We start from the raw sequence: 21,114 nt of genomic DNA, 5'->3' as shown, positions 1-21,114 counted from the left end.
AAATGAAGGCATCTGAGAGATGAAGACTCACTGAACAATAATATGGTGGATGGAAAGGGAGGTGCAGCTGTGAATGACATTTAATAGGGTCAATGAGTTCTGCTGATTCTTCATGCTCCTGATTTGAAGATAAAGGAGACATGATTTTAAACCAAAGCAAAAGAGATAAAGAAAAATTTCAAAAGCCATACAACCAATGTTCTTAGTATGAAACATGCTGCCAGTCATGTCTAAAGGAACACTTTAGAAAGGTTTTGAATTTACATTAGGACTTAGTTCTGAGTTCAACCAAGTAGAAACAGCACAAGCTCTCACTCCCCATATCTCAAATAATATATTTACCATTCTGTGATTTGGGGGAACATCCTTCCTTGTTCTTCAAATCATGAGACATTAGCAATCGTTGAACTGAATTTAGCTCACAACATTGTTTTGAACCAAAATGTTTGTCGTTTTTAAATTTTGAGGGCTAAAATTAAATCTGTGAGAAGAGTTTTCAGACAGAAATCTAGCCATTTACTACAAACGTCTGAAATAAAAAAGATCATTTCTAGGAGTTGCATGCATTGATCCTAGGTTTGTATCAACATAATTAAGAATTGCAATAAAAAGAAAACTCCAGGGAATTCCCTGGCAGTTCAGTGGTTAGGACTCTACGCTTTCACTGCCGAGGGCACGGGTTCAATCCCTGGTTGGGGAACTAAGATCCTGCAAGCTGCATGGCCAAAAATAAATAAATAAATAAAATAAAGTGCCAAGTGTGGGGAGAGGAAGGAAAACTCCATCACTGATATTACAGTCACAACTAGCCTGCTGTCCTACAACTGGACACAGGTCCAAAAATTAAATGTCACATGTTTAAAAAAAGTCAAACGGCACTGAGCTTGTAATGTATATTTTATTTTTGCACAAGCTTGCATATATACTGCACATACATTCAGTTTAAGAGAAGATGGAAGGCACACAAGGCAATTGGACTACTGTATCCTTTAAGTGGTACAAAGCAAAAGGTAAAAGTTTGGAGAGTATACAAAAGCTTAAACACACAAAGTAAAACCCCCTTCCCACCCTTCCCCCCACAACTATTTTTTTTTTCCTGTTTTAAAATTTAGTAGCTGCCAAACTAAATTTTTTACTTTTACTTTAAAATCAATTGTCTACTGCACCTTTTTATTTACTTTTTAATATGGACAGGGAGTCTCATTTTTTTTTTAATCATATCAATTAATATTACAGTACATCCTTGGTAATACAAAATTGTACACCTTCATCAAATAAATTAGGATAAATTAAACCAATAAATTATGCAAAGTCTTCAGAACAATAGACAACAACAAAAATCCACAATTGAAATTGCCTCTAGCTAAAAAAAAAAAATCAAAAATTGACTTTATCAGTTCAGTTATTGTACTATATTCAAATCAAAGGGTCTTTATTACAAAAAAAAAGAGCTTAATAATGCTATTTACAACATATTGCTAAATAATATAAAGGCAGTGTTTTGTCACGGTTTATACTATATACATATGAGAAATGGCTGGGACAATATTGGGGGAAGCCAGGACCTTTGATTTTTCTGGGTATTGCTGAGACCAACCCCAAATACATTTGCTTTTCTAATTCTAATTTTGAAGTGGTAATATACAATTTTAAACTGCTTTTCCCACCTATGGAGAATATTCGAATATTTTAAAAATAAAGAATGAAGCCATTTTCACAGAAGAGGGCCAGTCTGTTTGCCTTTTCTGTTCATGTCTGTGCATTTTCGGGGGTGTCAGGTTTGAGAGAGGGCTCAGTTGAAAAGACTCAAAGTCCAGATGCTTCCAGATTCCATTATATTCTTAGAAGGATGATTATAAGAAGATGCAAAGGTTAAATACCAGTTTTGATCCCAGCTCTGAATATGAGCATTTTAGCTTTAGTCTTATGGATGGTTTACAACCAACAGATCTACAGAAAACAAAACTGCATTTCCTTCAACATCACATGTTAAGTGCAATACAGTAACTGCTTACTCATAGAAACCAGTTACGTTCTTTTAAGGGGAGCTTTTCGAAAACAATGCTTCTTGTAATTTGCAAACACAGAGTTTGTACCAGAACGAAACATTTGTACTATTCACACCAATGAAGATTCTATAATATACATGGCAAAGAGATTCTGCTCTGTCCTCACATGTACACTGCTTCTTTCAGGGGAGTCTGTAAACCACTTTTTCTTTGATGAATTTATGATTGCTTCTGGGGGGACATCTTATTTTTAAAGCCCCCAAATTTTTAGCTTTATGACTTAATATTAACCTGTATGTGTATGCATGTATGTGTGTTGGGGGGGGGAGGGAGGTTACGTACTAAATGTCTTCATGTACATAGAAAAGAAATTTCATAAATTTACAGAAACTGCATTACCCTTGCCCTTGACATCTGATGAAAGAGACTGTTATCTTTTAAAAGTAGAGAGCAGGATTTTCAAGAATGCTTTCAACTGTCTATACAGTCACTGAAGTGTTCCTAATAAATTCAACAGATGTTGTGAGAATGTAGTTATTTATTAAAATCTCATGTCTTACGTAACAACAGCCATGAGGTTAAATATTTACATTGCTTTATAAAAGTTCCCCTCTTGCTTTAGTGTTTTTGTTTTGCTTTTTTTTTGTTGTTTTTAAAATTTTTAAAAATGATATTCACCCACATCCCTAGCACAGCAACAAAGATTCTGCAAACATAAAACACTTTAATGAAATAATACTTGGAGGCACAAAGCAAACTTCAGGAATATGTGGGTGAACATTTCCTTAAATAATTACTACATTCTACCATCTTCCACGTTGTTTTACCATTTAAAGTGAAATGTCCTCATTAAACAGCCAGAGATACAGTAAGAATTAAATGTTTTGTTGTTGCAAATAGAACATTCTTTTCACAAAACATAACAAATGCCTAAAATAGGTCCTTAAATCTAGATAGGAAAAGGTAAGCTTTCCACTTCACACGCATATATATATGTATATTTTTACATGTGTGTATATGTGTGTATGTGTTTTTATGTTCACACATCTGCACACACATATATAGCACATGGTATGAAATATTGCTTCTATACTACTTTTCATTAGGCTAAGAAAACACAAGATTTGCACCACAGTTACAAAAAATTGGCTTCTACAAGAATTTTCAAAACTCGAATGCTGCTCAAACAATTGAGGAAAAAATAATTTGCGGTATCAAACTGTTCTAAAAATTCTCTTCTTCAAAAACGTATTCTCCTGCTTTGTTTTAAAAAGACACAAAATATGCATAGCTATCAACGTTATGTCAAACAGCCAGAAAAAAAATCTAGTGTTTATTGCAGCTGTAGTAATTGGAAATAAAGTCAAAAAGATGAAATCGAAAGCCACAGAAGGCACAAGAACAATTGTACTTGTGGGAAAAAACTGGGATTTTGAAGGATTTTTAAAAATCCCCCCGCTGGTGCATTTAGGTCTAGGCACAGACTATAACCTCAAGTGTAGATGCAAAAATAATTTAGGGTTAGCAGAAAATAAGTGGAAATGTGGTATTTCAACATGGACTTTAGACTTTGTTTCCCTGTGTAAACTGTCCCTAGTCCTTCACCCTCCCACCAGAGAAAGTGAACTTTCTCCCAAGTCGCCAATTTTCACTTGGTGAGAGTTGAGCTAAGATTGGAAAGATGGTGACTTAAAGAAAACTTGTTAAATAGGAGTTTTGAGAGATAGGTTTTTGTCATTTTCCAGTGCACTGGGAGGCACAAGATTTTATGATGGTGAAAGAGAAAAGAATCACCTAAAAGCAAAATGATTGAGTTCTGTTTCCAGGACAGTGAGGTGAGTTTTTCCTCACGCTGCAATTTCTACTCTGAAACAATTTCTATGCCTCAGTGAACATTGAGAGGATATTATTGTAGATAAGTGCATCAACATTTGGTTGTGAACACACATTTTTGCTTAATTTGTCTATTTCAATTAGAAAGGCAGGGGAGAATAATACTAAAAATTCAAATACCTCTGGAATCAATACTGAATTTGCCCCAGATCAGGAAGATACTAGCAATCTATCTTTATAGGTGAAGACATTACGGTTTTGCCTTTTATCTTGCAAATGGCAACACAATGGTGATGTGAATTACATGGAAGAGCAAAGACCCAGTTCTATACTGATGTGAACAATGAATGTCATACTCTTGGGCGTGAAGCAAGGCGAAAGAGCGTGACCACAAGTTGAGATTGCTTCCCTACTTTGTGCTGATTTGATTTTTTTTTTTTTTTTTTTGGTTTTCATTTTATTCCAATGTGATGATTATCCGAACACTTCTTTTTTTTTTTTTTTTCCCAAACAAGCCAGAACAAGAACAAATTGGCTCTGATGGCTCTGTGTAGGAGCCTGCGAGCTGGGCCATGTGTTTGGCTGTGGGTGCAGAGCAAGGCCCAGGGTGTTCCCGCCCGGGCCACTGAACTCTGTCCACACCGCAAGAGGCCGTGTCTCCTGAATGACGCAGGCATCATAGGACCGCGCCGTTTAACTTAAAGTCAGCAGGTTTTAAGGCTTTGTGCTGACAATAATTGCCTTCATACATTCCTGTCCATCAGCAGAATTTATAAATGATGTTAAATTACAGCGATTGGGTCACCTAGTTACATGGGTCAACCTGCAGTCTCCAAAGTCAAATGTAATTTTTATAAAAATCAAAGAAAAAATGATATTTATGTTGTATACGATCTAAATACCAGGTTTTTTTTTTTTGTTTTTTTTTTTTACTTTGTCACTTTAGGAGATGTAGATCAAGTTACCAAAGGGGAGGGAGGGTTCTGGAAAACACTATTAGAAAAAAAAAGGAATTCTTACTGCATCTGCACACAAAACCCATCTAAGAAAACAAGTGTGAATGCCATACGGCTTTTTAAAAGCAAGTATGGGACTTTGTACACCTTTGAAAAACTGGAAAAAAAAATAAAGAAAATGAAAAAAGAGGAGAACCATTGAAGAAAGCATGAAATAGCAGCTAGCTTTCTTATGTGTGCTGAAATTGTGTCTTTTGGGTTAACTCCCAAACTCTCCTATTCTATACACTCTTCACGTTTTGGTCAATTACTAGCTTCTGAATTAGAAGAGACTGTATCAATTTCTTTAAAACGCTGTACCTAAAATGAAGAAACACTTAAAAATTAGACTGTCACCACTTTGAATATCCATCAGGGTAGAGTGGAAATGTATAGGAAAATAGGTCATTCTCATATGTACTCCTCTCAGGAGGGGAAGATCGCATCAGCTAGCAGCTGTTAACAAACTTATAGTGTAGGCAGGAATTTTATGGTCAAGTTGGGATGTCCTTTATTCCTTACCATAGAAAGGAATTCGGAAAATAGTGTTTTTTGGAAAAAAAAGTGTTAAATATTAAACAGAAATGATAATTCTTTTAAACCACATAAACAAAGTTGAGCAAAGAATAAATTTGAAACTTATGTGCCTTTTAGTATCTGAAGCAAGATAAATAGAAAATGATAACACGTTATAGGGGTTTTTCTGTATGAAGAACGATACTCACTTATTACCAAGAAGAACCTATTGCAAAATTTCGAGAGGTGACTAGAAATCACATGAATTTCCAGTCTCATTTTGAAAGAGTCAGTTTTGTACAAAACTGCTTTGCCTCCAAAGAAAATGGTACTAGCTTGTGGTGTTTGCCATTTCTCTTAGGAAAGACTTGACGGTTAGTGATTATGTTTCTTTTTAAAATTTGGCCTTTTGGGGTACTTTTGAAAAGTGAGTTGTTCATCTGCCACCGGCATTATTTTTAAATGTGTGATAAAAAGCGACTTACTGAGTTCAAACCAAACAAAATATTTAAGTTTATCAAGTGGTTTCATTGAGCTTTCCGACCTTCTCAGCAGTAAAAACAAGAGACACATCACTAACTACAGAGTAGTGTTGTGTCACGGGTCTCCCTCCGCCAACCGCCATGCGCAATAAACCATCAATCCAGCAGAAGCATCTTTTAAAAATGCCCTTCCTTGCTAATATAGACTTTACACACGTCAACATTCTTTTTCCCTGAAAATTAACCCTATTTTAAGTCTCCAAATGTTAAGGGCCTTGGGCAAAAGTAAACTAAAGGCGGAAGGAAAAGAACCATCCCCTTGCAATGGAAAACAGAAGAAAATGAGAGAAAGATGATGAGGAGGAATTACCAGCTGATTTTGTAACACATCCATGCCTCCCATACACATATATATGAAATCAAAATCTAGACACGGATAACTTGGACATCCAAAGGGGACTGCTACTATTCATACATTCGAAAAGAGTTGTTGAAATTTCTACTCATGAAGCAGCTCTTGTAGGCAGTTTGGGGATTTGAAAATCTCAGGGACTTCACTATCCAGCTTGCAGATGACCTTGTATATAGCCTTCTTCCAGGAAGGATCAACATCTTTGCCTGCGATAATGGCATTGAAAAACTCCCGTAATGTGATCTGCGCAACTTCCAGGAATCTCTCTGGAACCTGCTGATACAAGGAGACAATGGCATTAATAAAGTTTTCAGTTTCAAGTCTCCAGTTCTTCAAAGGAAATTGAGCTAAGTTCTTTCTTTCAGAAAGGGGCTTACATGACACCTGCATTTTCTAAAAATGGCCGGCCTCTATTCTCTTATGTAAAGTCGTTATATATAGTAGCATTGTAATGTGGGGTTGACAGCTTTATAGAGTTTTAGAAAAAGACTTGTGCGAAGGATACATGCAGAACTACTGAAAAACTGGGATCCCATTGTGAATATCTGAGTAGAAAAAAGGGGACATACCTCTGGGATTCCTCATTTCATTAAATAGGTGTATTCCAGAAGCAAGTCTCCACCTAATCGTTCAGAATTTGAATCATATTTCCATTATGAAAACAAAATGTGTTCTCAAAAGTAGAATAATAATTGGCCTTTGATATAAACTAAACTAAACCCACACTATAGATGAAGATAGCGAAAATCTTAGTTTCCTGCTTGTATCAGAGGATTGTTGACTCAGATGTTAAATTGTATATTAAAATAATCTGCACTATAAAGTGCAGGCATACCTTGTTTTATTGCGCTTTGCTTCGCTTTATTGTGCTTCATAGATAGTGCGTTTTTTACAAATTGCAGGTTTGTGGCAGCCCTGTGTGGAGCAAGTCTATCGGCGCCATTTTTCCAACAGTGTCTGCTCACTTCATGTCTCTGTGTCACGTTTTGGTAATTCTCGAAATATTTCAAACTTTTTCATTAATATTATATTTGTCACGGTTATATGTGATCAGTGCTCTTTGATGTTACTATTGCGAAAAGATGCAACTCAAGGCTCAGATAATGCTTAGCATTTTTAGCAATTAAGTATTTTTAATTAAGGTATGTACTTTTTAAGACAAAATGCTATTGCACACTTGATAGACTACAATATAGTATAAACATAACTTTTATATGCACTGGAAAATCAAAAAATTTTATGACTCGCTTTATTGCGACATTTGCTTTATTGCGGTAGTCTGGAATGGAACCTGCAATATCTCTGAGGTATGCCTGTCCTCTATGTACAAAAAAAAGAGGAAGATAATGATATTAACACTGAGTCCCAAAATACAAAATTTGTACTGAATCTTAAAATCCTACATTGAAAAATACTTTACCTTGAGATTAGAATTGCTCCATGAGAGAGTGATTTATGCAGCTGATAGCAATAATAAAACCCCACATTTTTGGACTGCTTATTATGTGTCAGGCACTGTGTTATGTACTGAGTGTGAATTATGTCATTCAGTTCCCCCAACATCTCTGTGATTATTAACCCCATTTTACAGTGAGAAAATGGAGGCTCAGAGAAATTAAGGGAATTGTTCAAAGTCATTGTACTCTAAGATAAACATTCTTCAAATATTCTTTTCAGAATCCCTATCTGTTAATCCTTTTCTCCCAGAGCAGTGAGTATATATGTGGGTATTTTGTGTGTGTGTTTATTAATTGTTTACTAATAGTTGTTTATTTAATAGTCTAACCTCTTGTCTAGGGAAAGGAATAGCTATTGATGTACTTATTCAGTATTCTTTGTAAGTTACACGGTAAAGCATGGCCTGTCTTTCCCCACAACAAGGAAATGTATTCACAGAATCATTCCATGTACTCATAATTTTCCAAATACACACTGACACTCTGTAGATTTCTTTTAGTGGGGTACTTATACATTAATAATGTTTTATTTTTACAGTTAAGTGCAGACATATGAGAAGTAAAATGCACTGCAGTTATATGTGTAGACAGATCTGTCTACACATACACAAGAGGTATATATTTTCATCTTGGTTCACACTTACCCCTCACCAAAGTAAAAGGGAGGGATTGTCATTTTGAACACATTTGATCCCTTTCTCCACACCTTTTCTCAATTTGTGCAGTGGACCTTTTTATAATGATAGTAACTGTTAAAGAAAACGAAAAAGATACCAGACATCCCTGTCTTATATATTTGGAGTTGGACAAAGAAGTTCAGTGCATCCCATGGCAAGTCACTTGTCCTTTGAAGGAAACCTAATAACACCCCACAAAAAAAGGGCCCCCATCTGGGGCTGATCAGAATCTAGAAAAAGTGAAAAGCTTGAGAAGCCCCTCCCAAAGATATTGGCTAGTTTCTTAGGACACAGTCCCCACCACTGCCTGGAAAATCATGGAAACATCACCTTGTCCCCCATGGATGTGCAAACCCATATACCCCAAAGGCCATTCCCTGCTGAGAATTCATCTGCATTTTCAACTGAACTTTGATGATTTTCTCCCCAACCTCCTGCATGTACATGAGTATTTGTGGGATGGGAAGGGCCTGGAAGAGCAATCACCCCTCCTAGTCACCTTATACTAAATAAAAAGTCATTAAGCAGCCTTTTTGAGTACTCCTCCCTCTTTCCCAAAGATGATCCTTCACATTTTATCAAGTGGGCATTATTGAGAGAGGGATTCTGGCTGGAGAACAGTTATGCAGTGCAACTACCCGCTCTAACTACTAGGTTCGGGAGCTGTTAGCCAAATGCTACAGAAACATCATCAGAGTGGTCTTCCTGGCCATTGGCAACAGATCCACGATGCAGATCTATGTTCCTTGAATACTCGGGGATGCGGCCTGGCCTGGCGGAGAGCTATAGGGACAGAGGGTACGGCAGCAACTCCAGATGAAGTCCCACCCACTCCAAGGACCCCCAAGAGATCTGGAGAGCCAGGGGCCAAGGGAGCAGGGCTGATGTTTAAGACAGTCAGAGGAGGGAGTTGCATCTAGAATAGCATCAGCCCTGGAGGAGGGAAGAAGCGTAGTTCTAGGGTTTGCCTGAGAGAACAACTCAAAGTAATTTCTTTGGGGGTGCGTGCAGCCTCCATCCTGTTATTCCTTATCATTCGCCATGCTGGTTACTGGTTTTTAGTGGGTCTTACCCTGTTTTAAACATTCATTTCTTTTGGCAGTAATCTTGGGTTATCCTTTAACATCTTTTGTATTTGTGTCCTGATGTTATTTAACTTTTCACCTATTTATATCTAGTTGTAATGAATTTATCATAAGATGTCTTTAGAGAAGAAGTCCTGGCTTCTATTCTGTGTATCCCTCACAATGCTTCACAGAGTTCTTTCGCATCATCTTTGATAAACAGCTCATAATGAGACCCTGCCTTCTGCTTTGTTCTACACTGCTCTAGAGTCACACTTATCTTCTCCCTAAATACTTATATAAAAAAAGGAATTTTAAAGTAAGGATAGAAAACAGAATTTAAAGACTTGAAATAGATCTCAGAACTCATTTTATAGATGGAGAAACAGATTCTATGAGATGAAGAAATTATGAGATGAAGAGACTCATGTGAAATAACTTATCCAGGTGTCTTTGCATTAAACCATGCTGGCTCCTTTTTAATGCAATTTCCTACTTATAAGAGGCATCAAAACCTTGACAAGTTGTGGATCTGTGGTTTAGAAAAACCACGGAAGAGCTAGTAACTTCAAAATAAGTGCAAATGACACAAAAGATTCCCAAGAGGAGACTATGGTTATTGGTTTATGTTTGGGAAGGGATGAATTCTTTGCAAATGGTTTGCTAATTTCTTGCTTACTTTGAGGCAATATTCATGCAATGGATTGGGCTAGGTAAAAGAAAGTTATAATGAGACCCTCTAGTACTAGAGCAATTAATCTTTTTTGGTGGCTCCAGAGAGGTAAATTGATGGGTAGCAACTGATCTGAGTGCCAAGGAATTCCATCCACAGGTAGAACTATCACCCATGAAAAAGAGACCCTTACCTCTCTGCCAGAAGTTTCCCCAACTGCATTTAACAGAGTAAGGGGTGGGGGAGTCCTTTCTGATGTTTTTTTTTGGGGTATCTTAGAATTCAGGGTTATGAGAACGGTGTTGCCCATATTTTTTCAGTACCTCTTCACACCTAATGGATTTCCAATCACTAATAAACATCTGCAGAAAATCCCTTAGTGACAAGTAATCCCTTATCTAGGTTTCTTTTAATAGAACCCAACAATCTGCAGAATGAACCCTAGAGTATCTCCTCAGCATCAGGTGGCAACAGTCAATCAAGTCCCTGGAATGCAAGACAATGCAGGCCACTGGGAGGGGGAGGGAAGGCCATGCCTTTGGACATGCCACAGGGGAAAAACAAAAGGCTTCCAAAGTCTCTGGCTGGGACTCTGAGGCTATTGTGGGAGCTGCAGTGCTGAGTGTTCTTCAGGAGAGGAGAGTGGAAACTTTGCTTTGATAAAAGGCGTCCCAATATAGGAACCTCACCCCAAATGGTCTTGCCTCTCCTTGACTTGATATTTGGAGGAGAATAGAACTGCGGGGAGGTACTTGAATGCACTCATACATTTCAAGGGGGTTGGCTATCAGCATCCACCCATTTCATCACAATTGTTTGCACTTGAGTCTCCTCAGAGCACATGAGGGCCCTGTGGGCTTAGATGAAACGGGAGAAACGGGAGGATGTTTTCAAGTCTGTCAGCCCGTGCCTGAGTTGCCCATTTGTGCGCACAGGCGCGCGCACACACAGGCGCGCGCACACACGGTGTGTTGGGTGGGTGGTTGTTTTGCTGTTCTTTTTTTTTTTTTTTTTAATCAGAATGAGTGGCAAAGACACATTTTCCCCCCCTCTTCCTCCTCCTCTTCCCAGTTGCTTTACCTTCAAGGATGATTTGTTTTATTAAACTGACTGTCCCTAGCCTCTGCAGTACATAATAAAAGCCTGACATAGCAGGCTGCCTGCCTTCTGTGTCCTGCAGACACTCATCATAAGTGTCAGGACATACCAAGGTTAGCGGTCACTGGAAGTGTGCTCACTGGCCCAAACCTTGCCAAACGCTCTTGGCAGCTGAATGAATGTCACAGAGAATAGAAGGGGAATTACAAAGGTTAAAAAGAAGACAGCCTCTCCTATTTTCTGGAGATAGAGAAGCTGATTTTTCACACCTCTGAAACATCCATAGGCTCGTCCATCGGCCTCTTGCAGGGGACCTAAACCCTGCCCCTTTCACAGCTCTCCGTGGATGCCTTTCCATCCTCCATCCCCTTTAAAAACTGGTCCACTGGCCTAATTTCATCAGTGGAATGATCTTTGCTGAAATGGACAGAAAACAAACCAGGCATTGACCTCTCTCCCTGGCCCCTCCCCAATAACCAATGGCTCAAATGGCTTATCAAGCTAATCAATCAGTAGATTACGATCTTATCAAGAGAGATCATCTTTTAGGTTCATATTTTAAACTATTTTTTTTTTTCAAACTTCAGTGGGGAAATGGAAAAGGAAACATATATATGGGCAGAAGTGGCTAACTGATGGGAAAGTAAAATCCTGGCTAGTATTCTGGTGAATTAGTTTGCGTGTGTGGGTTTTCTTTCTTCATCCTCCTCCATTTAAAAAAAAAAATACTATAAAAGGGCAATAAAATGCTGACTGTAAGAAGACCATGTCAAGGAGAAAAGGGTACTGGTATTTTGGATACTCTTCACTGCTCGCCTTGGAGAGAGAGTTATTCTTGTCACAAACCCTTTTGTCTGCATCTGCTGACTGCTTGCCTGTAGCCAGCAGCATACTTTAACTGTTTTGTCACCTCCTAACATCACATGCATCAGCTGTTGGGCTTTTGTTACGGGTATTGTAGAACTAATCCGCTGTGGCTGGTCTACTGTGCAGTAAATAAAACAGAAACGGGCTTCTCAGACAATTCTGCATGAATATTTCAGATGGCTTTTACAACTCCGATTCACAAAATCAAATAAATAAATAACCCCCACAGTCCCCCCCAGCCTCTACCCACACAGAAACAAAACCCCTCAAACTAGACCCAGATGCCTCCAACTCAACTGCATTGAAGGCACTGACTTGAGCCTTCAAGCAATTGTTTGAGTGAAGTTGAAAGAATAGCGATCTCTAAACTTCAACACTGTGGTGTTTGTATTTATTATTAGAGTTAAACACGTCTGATTCCGAAAACTGGGTAAGAGGCTTTGAAAATCTCGAGAGCTACTTTTCTCCTTGGGCTTTCTAAAAAAAAGATGTAATGCCATCAGTAGTATATAGTTAAAGTTGCCCTATCAAACCGCTTTTATTGTTTCCATCTGCATTTTCTTCCCTTCCACTCATCTGAAAGGGGTCAAAGGAAGATGCTTGTGCATCTAATTCATCCTAAGAGCCTTTCCAAAATGTTTAACCTGTACTGGAGCACGAAAGGAAAAGCAAACTTTGGGCCAGGATTTTTGAAACTGAATTGACGTCGTGAGTTCTCTTAAGGGATAAATAATGTACTAACCATATACAGTGAGGCATTTTTCTAGACGACTTCTAAGTGTCTTTGGAGAAGTTAAAAAGAAAAAGGGCATCTGTACGTGGCTGCGTGCATGTGCACACACACAAACATCAAGATCCTAGGAAAGGAGACAAAGTTGAAGTACTTTCCCGAGCATTCATTCACCCTAGTGTGCACGTGATTCCTCTAAACAAACTCTCCCATCCCTGATGTTTGTTAAGTAAATATTGATCAAGGAGAGACATATCTCCTGACGGCAGTGGCACAAGCTGGGGACTTAGACTGCAGACAGAGTGGACTTAAATGGATAAACTCAGATGCTTTAGTAACTCCTCACTGAGATTATCAGACAAAAAGGGAAGAACAGATACGTTATTGCTGTTCCTCTCCACTGTCTCACTCTCACTGAATTCTCCTGCCAGAGGTGGAAGAGGGGAATCGCGGACCTATGAAAGATGGTGGCAAGATGCTGTGACTACGGGGTCTCCCTTAGCAGTCACACACGCATTTATCCTGTGTGTACAGCCGCAGACTAGCTGGCCCTTCAGAAGGGCAGAAAGGGTGCAGGGAATGGTGAGATTGTGTTCCAATGCCCTCTCATTATGGGGAAGGATTGGATGGGAAAACAAGCACGAATGTGCTTTGCAAAGTGTAAAACAGTATCCAAATGTAAGGTGGTGGTTAGAACCTTAAGGAGGAGTCCATCCACTTCCTAGGAGCCATTTCACTGTGATTATTAAGGGTATGCAAAGCAGTGTCTTGAGAGATGCTTTGAGGTGGTTCATGTGGCTGATTTTATTGGCCGAGTCAACACATTGAGAAAAGTTGCTTTGTGTTGCCCAAGTTTTATTTCAGTCATTTCATGATTGTGACTAGAATCCTGTCAGGGGCTGAACGGCCACATAAGCTTCCCTGGAAAGGCCAATTTTAAAATCAACTCCAGAGACTAGGTTTTGTGTATTAGGCACTGAGCACCACAGTCAAAGAGCAAGGTGTGGTATTTAAGAGTTCCTACCAAATGGCTACATGGCGTTTAAATTTTAATAGGATGCTCGCACCTCTGTTTCAAAGGACTGGAATTATTCAGGGAGCATCGGCTACAAAACTGCTTGCAGACGCTACACTGAATGAGGCCGAGGAAGATTCTGCGGCCACAACTGGGCTTCAGACTAAAGTCTCTTTGACTCTGATGCTCCAGGTGGTTTCAGCTTTCAGGGACCTTACGGGATTAGGTTAGCGTGATGCCCACACAGCTTTAGGCCTATGAGTGGGCTCACCTCCTACTTACGTGTTTTGCTACTTAAATATGTGAAGGCTAAATGCTTATAGGAAGTGGTTAGAGTTCAAGGCTATCCTTAAAACAAAACAACGAAAAAAGAACCCCCCCGCTCCGCCATGTTTCCTCCGTCTAAGCAAAGGAACACATGGCAGTAACAGTCTGTATCATTTTTTTTTTGTAAACCTTCAAAAGAACAATGTTCTGTTGAGCAAAATTCAGTAGCATTCTGTAAACATTAATTTAAGGAAATCAATAGACTCAGTGAACTAAAGCCATATTGCAAGATAAACTGGCCAGAGTGCCACTTTGTCAAATAGATTTTCGTTTTCTCGGCCTGATAAAGACAGTTTCAAAACGGGGCAAACGTGTTGCAACCAAGGTTTGAAAAGTATGTGGCCTTCAAACAGCCTGCTCATTCTTCCTACAAAGCTGGATAAACATACTTTAAAAATGATAAGATAGTTTAGAATTGATCTGGCTTTCAAATTTTACATAGGGTAGATTTCTTGGTTGTCTCACAGGAAAAGAGAAAAACAAAATAATGCGCGCGTTCAGAATAGAAAATAAATGTACTTGGGAGAAGGGGTTAAATTGTCTTGAGAAAACGAGCTCTGGGGGCAGTGTCAGTTGATGCTTGACTTTAAAAAAAGAAAGGAAGAAAGAAATCTTTATTCATGCTGACCTGATGGGCAACAGGCTTTCTTGCCAAAATCCAAAAGCCAAACTCTCTAGTGGGTTTGGGATCAGAGGTTTCAGCTGGTGCAAGCCGCTCCGTTCTGGGAGTACCATGCAATGTCAGGTTAATATGCAAGGGAGGGGCTGGGGGCGGGGAGGCCAACCTGGGGAAGGGCCGGGGAAGGACCCTGAGCGAGCGAGATCCACGCAACAGCCTCAAGGTTTCTCTCAGCCAGCCTGCAAGAACTGCAGGGATAATTAGGAAAAGTGGCAAAAGGAAAGCCTGTCTCTTGTCTGTGGCCACAGCAGGGGCCTGCACTGAGCTTGTGGGAATACACTTCCAAGTGAAATTGCCCTCCATCCCCTGATGCCACACCAGCTCTTATAAATGCCGGCAAAGTGGCGCCCGGCTAGGACATGGTGCAAACAGTCCGTTGGAGGGAATGTAATAAAAAGAACGAATAGTCACATGGGAACTGCGAGGAGGGAGTTAAGGATCTACCTTGACTGGACAGTGGAACGCCATGGAAAAGAATGCCAGGCAGTGGACTCTGGTCTGCGGTGTGGCCGTATGGGCCTGGCCATCACCCCTCACACGGACTTCCCTCAACAGCACGAAGGAAGGGCCAAGGCTGCCCTGAGGAGTTTCTTTGTTTCCTCATCTGAATTTGCATCTTTTACCTTTTAAGAGTGGGTATTCACAAAATACAGAATTCACAATAAAATTCCTATACCTTTCAGATGTTGATAACATACACATTGATAAAATGTGCTGGGATTGAGCATTTTGAAAAATTGTGACTTTAGGTAATAAAAAAGACTGTCTTCACATTGATGCTACCTGTTAATAATTTGTGTATACATTTTAAACTGTGTAAACATTCCATTGGCAGCTTTGCCTATAGATACCAAGATAAATAAAACCATCTCTCCCACAGCCCCAGAAAAGGAAGTACTAGCTTGCTGGGAATGGAATGACGAATGTCTTTATAATAAACTCTATGAGGCTGTCAAAATTATTTTGTGCCGCTGAAATCTGGTTCACCAAATATACCTAAAGCGGCTAGTTTGTTTGCTCATGCTTGTCTTGGTGTTGTATGTATTAGGAAATACAATAGTTGTCATGTTATTTGTTGTAATGAGTTAAATTTTCCTTCTCTCCCAAACACGTCTTAACACATGACTCCAAGTTTAAATGAGCATCAATCAAAATAAAACAAAAACAAAATCATAGAAAAGGCATCAAAAACTAAAATCTAATATTTTCTCCCATCCTTCCACCCCCGAGAGACTATAAAGATACTCCCCCATCTTAAAAACAAGGGTGAGGGCTTCCCTGGTGGTGCAGTGGTTGAGAATCCACCTGCCAATGCAGGGGACACGGGTTCGAGCCCTGGTTTGGGAAGATCCCACATGCCGCGGAGCCACTGGGCCTGTGAGCCACAACTACTGAGCCTGCGCGTCTGGAGCCCGTGCTCCGCAACAAGAGAGGCCGCGATAATGAGAGGCCCACGCACCACGATGACGAGTGGCCCCCGCTTGCCGCAACTAGAGAAGGCCCTCGCACAGAAACGAAGACCCAACACAGCCAAAAATAAATAAATAAAAACAGCAAAAAAAAACAAGGGTGAGCTCTCTGCTGGAATGACACATCTGGTAGGCTGTTCGGATAAGATCTGGACCGAGACTACTGCATCAAAGAAGCATAGTTTTGGAACTTCAGAACTAGAAAGGATCTCAGAGAGTTCATGTTCTACCAAAGAGAGAAAAAGCCTCAGCCAGGGGTCGGCAAACTTTTTCTATAAAGGGCTGGACAGTAAATACATAGGCTTTGTGGACTACATTTGGTCTCTGTTGCATATTCTTCTTTTTCACAATGCTTTACAAATATAAAAACCCTTCTTAGCAAGGGCCATAAAAAACAGATTCAGTGCCAGATCTGGCCTGTAGGCCAGAGTGTGCCAAACCCTGCTCTCAGCCAAACTTAAGAGCTAACCACTTTTCTGAAGGCCTAATGCTCTTTCATTCTTCTCTAATCCTGTGTCCCTCACTGGGTCAGCACACTAGTTGTTCTTGCAAGGGTAGCTGGGATCAACATACCCGAATTCAACCTACATTGTCACGCCACTCCTCAGATGCGTGTAAGGCTGGCCGTGTCTACAGGAATAGTTAATGGACCACACAGAGAGATGCGAAGAGCCAGGTGGACCTCAGTCTTGCCCTGCTTTGACAGGGAGCTTTTCGTTAGGAGCTTTCCTGCCAGCAAATATTCAAACGAACTACACGGAGGAATCTATCCCTCCTTCGTGACACAGGTAATGAATCGGCTTCGATGGAAAAATAAGCAGTATACCAGTCACTCTGCAGCCTTAACTAACTTCCCTTCAAGTCAACCCCATGAATTATGTGCCCACCGCGTCTGAGTTCAAGACAGGCTGATAGTGCTTGAAGTTTAACTTTTGCTACCATTACTGGGTGAGGCAGTAGGATAAATAGGGCCAAGCTTGCTGCCCTTCTTGGATGGGAGATTATTCAAAAACAACATGGCATCAACTCTCCAATATTGCATGAAGGAAGCTGGGGCACAGATAATCCACAGTTACTCCTGTTTCGTTGGAGAATGCATTACGTGATTGTTTTCTGCAGGGGTTTACCTTCATAACCAAGCTTTGCCCAGGCTAACATCAAAACTAGTCTGTGTGCCCTTTATTCATGTGGATGGAGCAATGTGAGTGAGAAGCCTAGGGAGAAATTGCTAGGAAGTGGGGTTGAGGCAGGACAATGAGAATAGCATTGCTCAGAGTAAGCACCAAAGAAGGCACTGGGAGATACGGATGTTAAATGAACAGAGCTTCGGAGAACACCAGGTCACGGGAGACACCGCCTCTCTGCTGACAACAGCTGATGCATCCCCAATAATATCTGGGTTGTTTTGGGAAGGGACTGGGATGAAAGGCAAAAAAGTCAGAAAAATTCTGCTTTGTGTTCTAGGGAACTCTATGGGTTTCTCCTCCAGGATTACCCTTTGCAAAACTAAGTATGAGCCGTATTTCAAAAGCAACCTAAGAGTTTTGTGAAGGGCTTTGACATTCCTTTTTCAAGAAAGGTAAATATCTTGGAAAGTCAGAGAAACAGATTCCAGAAGGGCCCCGGGAGCCTTTGGAAGTCCTCTCGAACACCTCATGGGTCCTACCGACACCTCATGGGTCTTGAGGTAATGTTTGCGGTGGGAAGACTTAGGATGCTGTTGAGACCTGGGACTGGCCCTGCTGAAAGGCAGGGTCAGGAGTCTACATACAAATTATTTTGTACACCTTCAGGTCATTTAAGATGATAAATCTTTGGGAATTCCCTGGCAGTCCAGTGGTTAGGACTCCACGCTTTCGCTGCTGAGGGCACGGGTTCAATCCCTGGTTGGGGAACTAAGATCCCGCAAGCTGCGCAGCACAGCCAAAAAAAAAAAAAAAAAAAAAAGATGATAAATCTTTGAAAAATACTCTCTGTATTAAAGGAAGTACAGTGGCCTTGAAAGCATAGCTGACTTCTGCTTTTGATCATGCCTCTGCCTTCACCCCTACTCAAACCCCCATATCTGTTCTTAGTGAATATATTACCTTTTACTAAAAGTCATTTTTAGTACCAGATTTTATTTTCCACCGTTAAGGTCGCCTTAAAAAAAAAACAGAGGTTGGGTACAATTACCGTAAGAAAGATAGAAAAAACATATCCAAGTGACCTGTGTGAGGATTTGATACCTCCCAAACACAAACTTGTACATACAAAATCCCAGTGGAAAAGACATTCCTGACTGATTACTATCATTTGGGACGTGCTTAAAGGGAAGGGTGATGTTGCTTTTACAAAAACTACCAACCAAGCCTAGTAGTGACGGTAGTTATACCATCTAAAACAATGAGTTCTGTCTCGAAAGAGGGGAGATGTTGTATAGCCTACAGAAGTTAATACGTATTACACAGGCCGATTGCCTGGGCTGAGTTGTGGCCTCGGTGGAATGTGTGTGGGGACAGGTATACAGGCTCTCTGTTAGTTTGTTCAGGTCCATATCGTCTCCTAGAAAACCCACAGGCATGAGGGCTTCTCGGATGAATGACCTCACTGTTTGGCTGCCCTAGCCACCACAACAAAGTGAGCAGCAAATATAATGCCAATAAATTGTCTATGAATTTGAAAAATTCGCCTCTATAATCCCAGCAAGGGAGTTGCCACATCTCCAAGGGCACTGTTAAAAGATCTGCAAAGAGGACCATGGGAGAACACTAAACTGGGCACCCTGGAGATTTTTACTGAGATAATTAAGCCACAGCAGCACCCCAAGGGTGGAAGTGGTTCCACCTGGTTGCCATCTGTATTCCCAGGGTCTCCACAGTCACTGCTTAAAGCTTTGCATCCTGCACAGGACTTATGTAGAGAAGGCAGAATGTCTTCTGTTCTAGAATCGCAGAATTTCAGAGATAGAACAAAGCTCTGTCTTGAATCTTATCACTTTACAGGTGAACAAAGTGGAGCCCACAGAGGCCGGTGTTGCCAGGGGCAGACCCTCCAATCTGGGGCTCCTTCCACACTACCCTGTCATCTCGTGGCTGCCCTTCTCATCTGGAACCCATGACTCCAGAAGCCCGGAGCTGTTCCGGGCTGCTGTCATCTTTATAGCCAACCCTGGGGCAGGAGGAATCACTTTCTCTTTTCAAAACCAGTTTTGCACTGACTCTTTGTCCCAATTCTAACGGGAGCTCTCTGTTTGCTCTTCTGTTTGTTTGTTTTCCTGTTTAGGGTCAGCAGGAAATGATGCAAGAGTTGGATTACTGACAGTGGCGACAAGGTAACTTTTCTTTGGCTTGACAAATGAATGAAAGCAAATGCTTATATAGCGCTGACTTTGTGCTAACATATTCATGGGCATTCATTTAATTCTCACAACAACTCTGTGAGGTAGGCACTATCATTTCCCCCATTTTACAGATGAGGACACTGAGGCAGGCACAGAGAGGGTAAGACACTTGCCAAGGTTTCACTGCTAGAAAGTGTCAGCGCTGGGATTTGATCCCAGGGACTCGTTCCAGAAACCATGCTCTTAAGTTCTACACTATTATTAGTCCAGGACCACTGACATTGGAAAGACTCCCCCAAAGGAAGTCCCTTTTAAGATCTCAAGGTGACGTTTTTATATAAAATTATACCTACTTGTAAGTGAACATTTTGTTTCCTGCTTGAGAATAATACAGAGATCAGAGCTTTCTTGCCTTAGTTGTCATTTTTATAGACTCAAGCCCAAGGCTAAGGCTGTGTCTTCATGATGTCAAACACTCCAATACGTTATCTACAAAAACACTGAAAACATCTGCACAGCAGGGTGGATCTGTGCAATTTTTACTTGGCTGGATATGTTCTGTAGACACAATCAGATTTGCAAGAATACTTGCAAAGGGTCTCATAAATTGGTCTCATAGGATCATTTTAACCAGTAAGTGCTACTGAGATGCTAGTCAAGAAATCCAGCTTCTGAGGATGAACTTTGGGGGCAATCAAAAAAGTCGCATTGGAGGTGTATGTGAGGTATAAAACCCGTGATGTGGCCGCCGACTGGAATTCTGCCCTGTTGTCCTGTAATTGTAACTGTCCCTCAGGAAAACATGGTCCTGCCGGAAGAGCATTACAGAAGGGCTGCTAAAATGATCAAGCACAGCCCACTTACTGTATGAGATTAGACTTTTAAAAAGGATTAGAGCTCCTTAATCTGGAGAGATGAAGATTAAGAGGGAGTAATGATCAAAGTCTATAAAATCAGAGAGGAAATGGAGAATATGGCCCCAGTCCTGTTCACAAATCCCAGGATATTCTAACAAGGGATATCCCTTTGGAGTTCCAGGGAAATCACTTTAACAGCCATACAAAGAAGATACTATTTTCACAGCAGGTAAGAAATTTAGAGAATTACTACCTTGAGAAGTGGTGTATTCTGAGAATGGAGTTACATTCTTAAAAAGGTTTAAATAAACCCAGGGGTGATAAAACCATAATGATCTAAAAATGGCAGGTTAGGAATGTTCTGGGGACATCCTGAGTCTTTTGAAAATGATGCAATCAGTGACAGGTACCCGCCTCTCTCTACATGCTCCCTGCCCAGGGCTGGTGGCCTACTGATCTGGCCACCTCTGTCCTCACTTTGTTACCTGGCTTGTTCCTAATATTCAGAACAGGGGTCAATGACTGGTAAGCTCAGAAACCTAGTACAAAACAGCAACTCGGGCTTCCCTGGTGGCGCAGTGGTTGAGAATCTGCCTGCTAATGCAGGGGACACGGGTTTGAGCCCTGGTCTG

The 21,114-nt window shown here is 40.6% G+C and overlaps 1 protein-coding gene across 7 annotated transcripts in view; it reads right to left on the bottom strand.

The window, feature by feature from the left end:
* Positions 1 to 879: 879 nt before the first annotated feature.
* PROX1 (prospero homeobox 1) overlaps positions 880 to 21,114 on the bottom strand; it is a 53,204-nt gene continuing 32,969 nt past the window's right edge. For 6 of the 7 annotated variants that reach the window (XM_082399875.1, XM_082399874.1, XM_082399878.1 and 3 more), the window contains one exon: positions 880 to 6,523. In XM_082399875.1, coding sequence (XP_082256001.1) covers positions 6,335 to 6,523 — 189 coding nt within the window. In that variant the 3' untranslated portion in view covers positions 880 to 6,334. The remainder of the gene's footprint in view (positions 6,524 to 21,114) is intronic. The other variant, XM_082399880.1, reaches the window with a different exon arrangement.

The sequence above is a fragment of the Balaenoptera borealis genome (assembly GCF_965194805.1).
Source record: "Balaenoptera borealis genome assembly, chromosome: 1".
NCBI lineage: Eukaryota > Metazoa > Chordata > Mammalia > Artiodactyla > Balaenopteridae > Balaenoptera > Balaenoptera borealis.
This window is presented reverse-complemented; position numbering and strand designations above follow the sequence as displayed.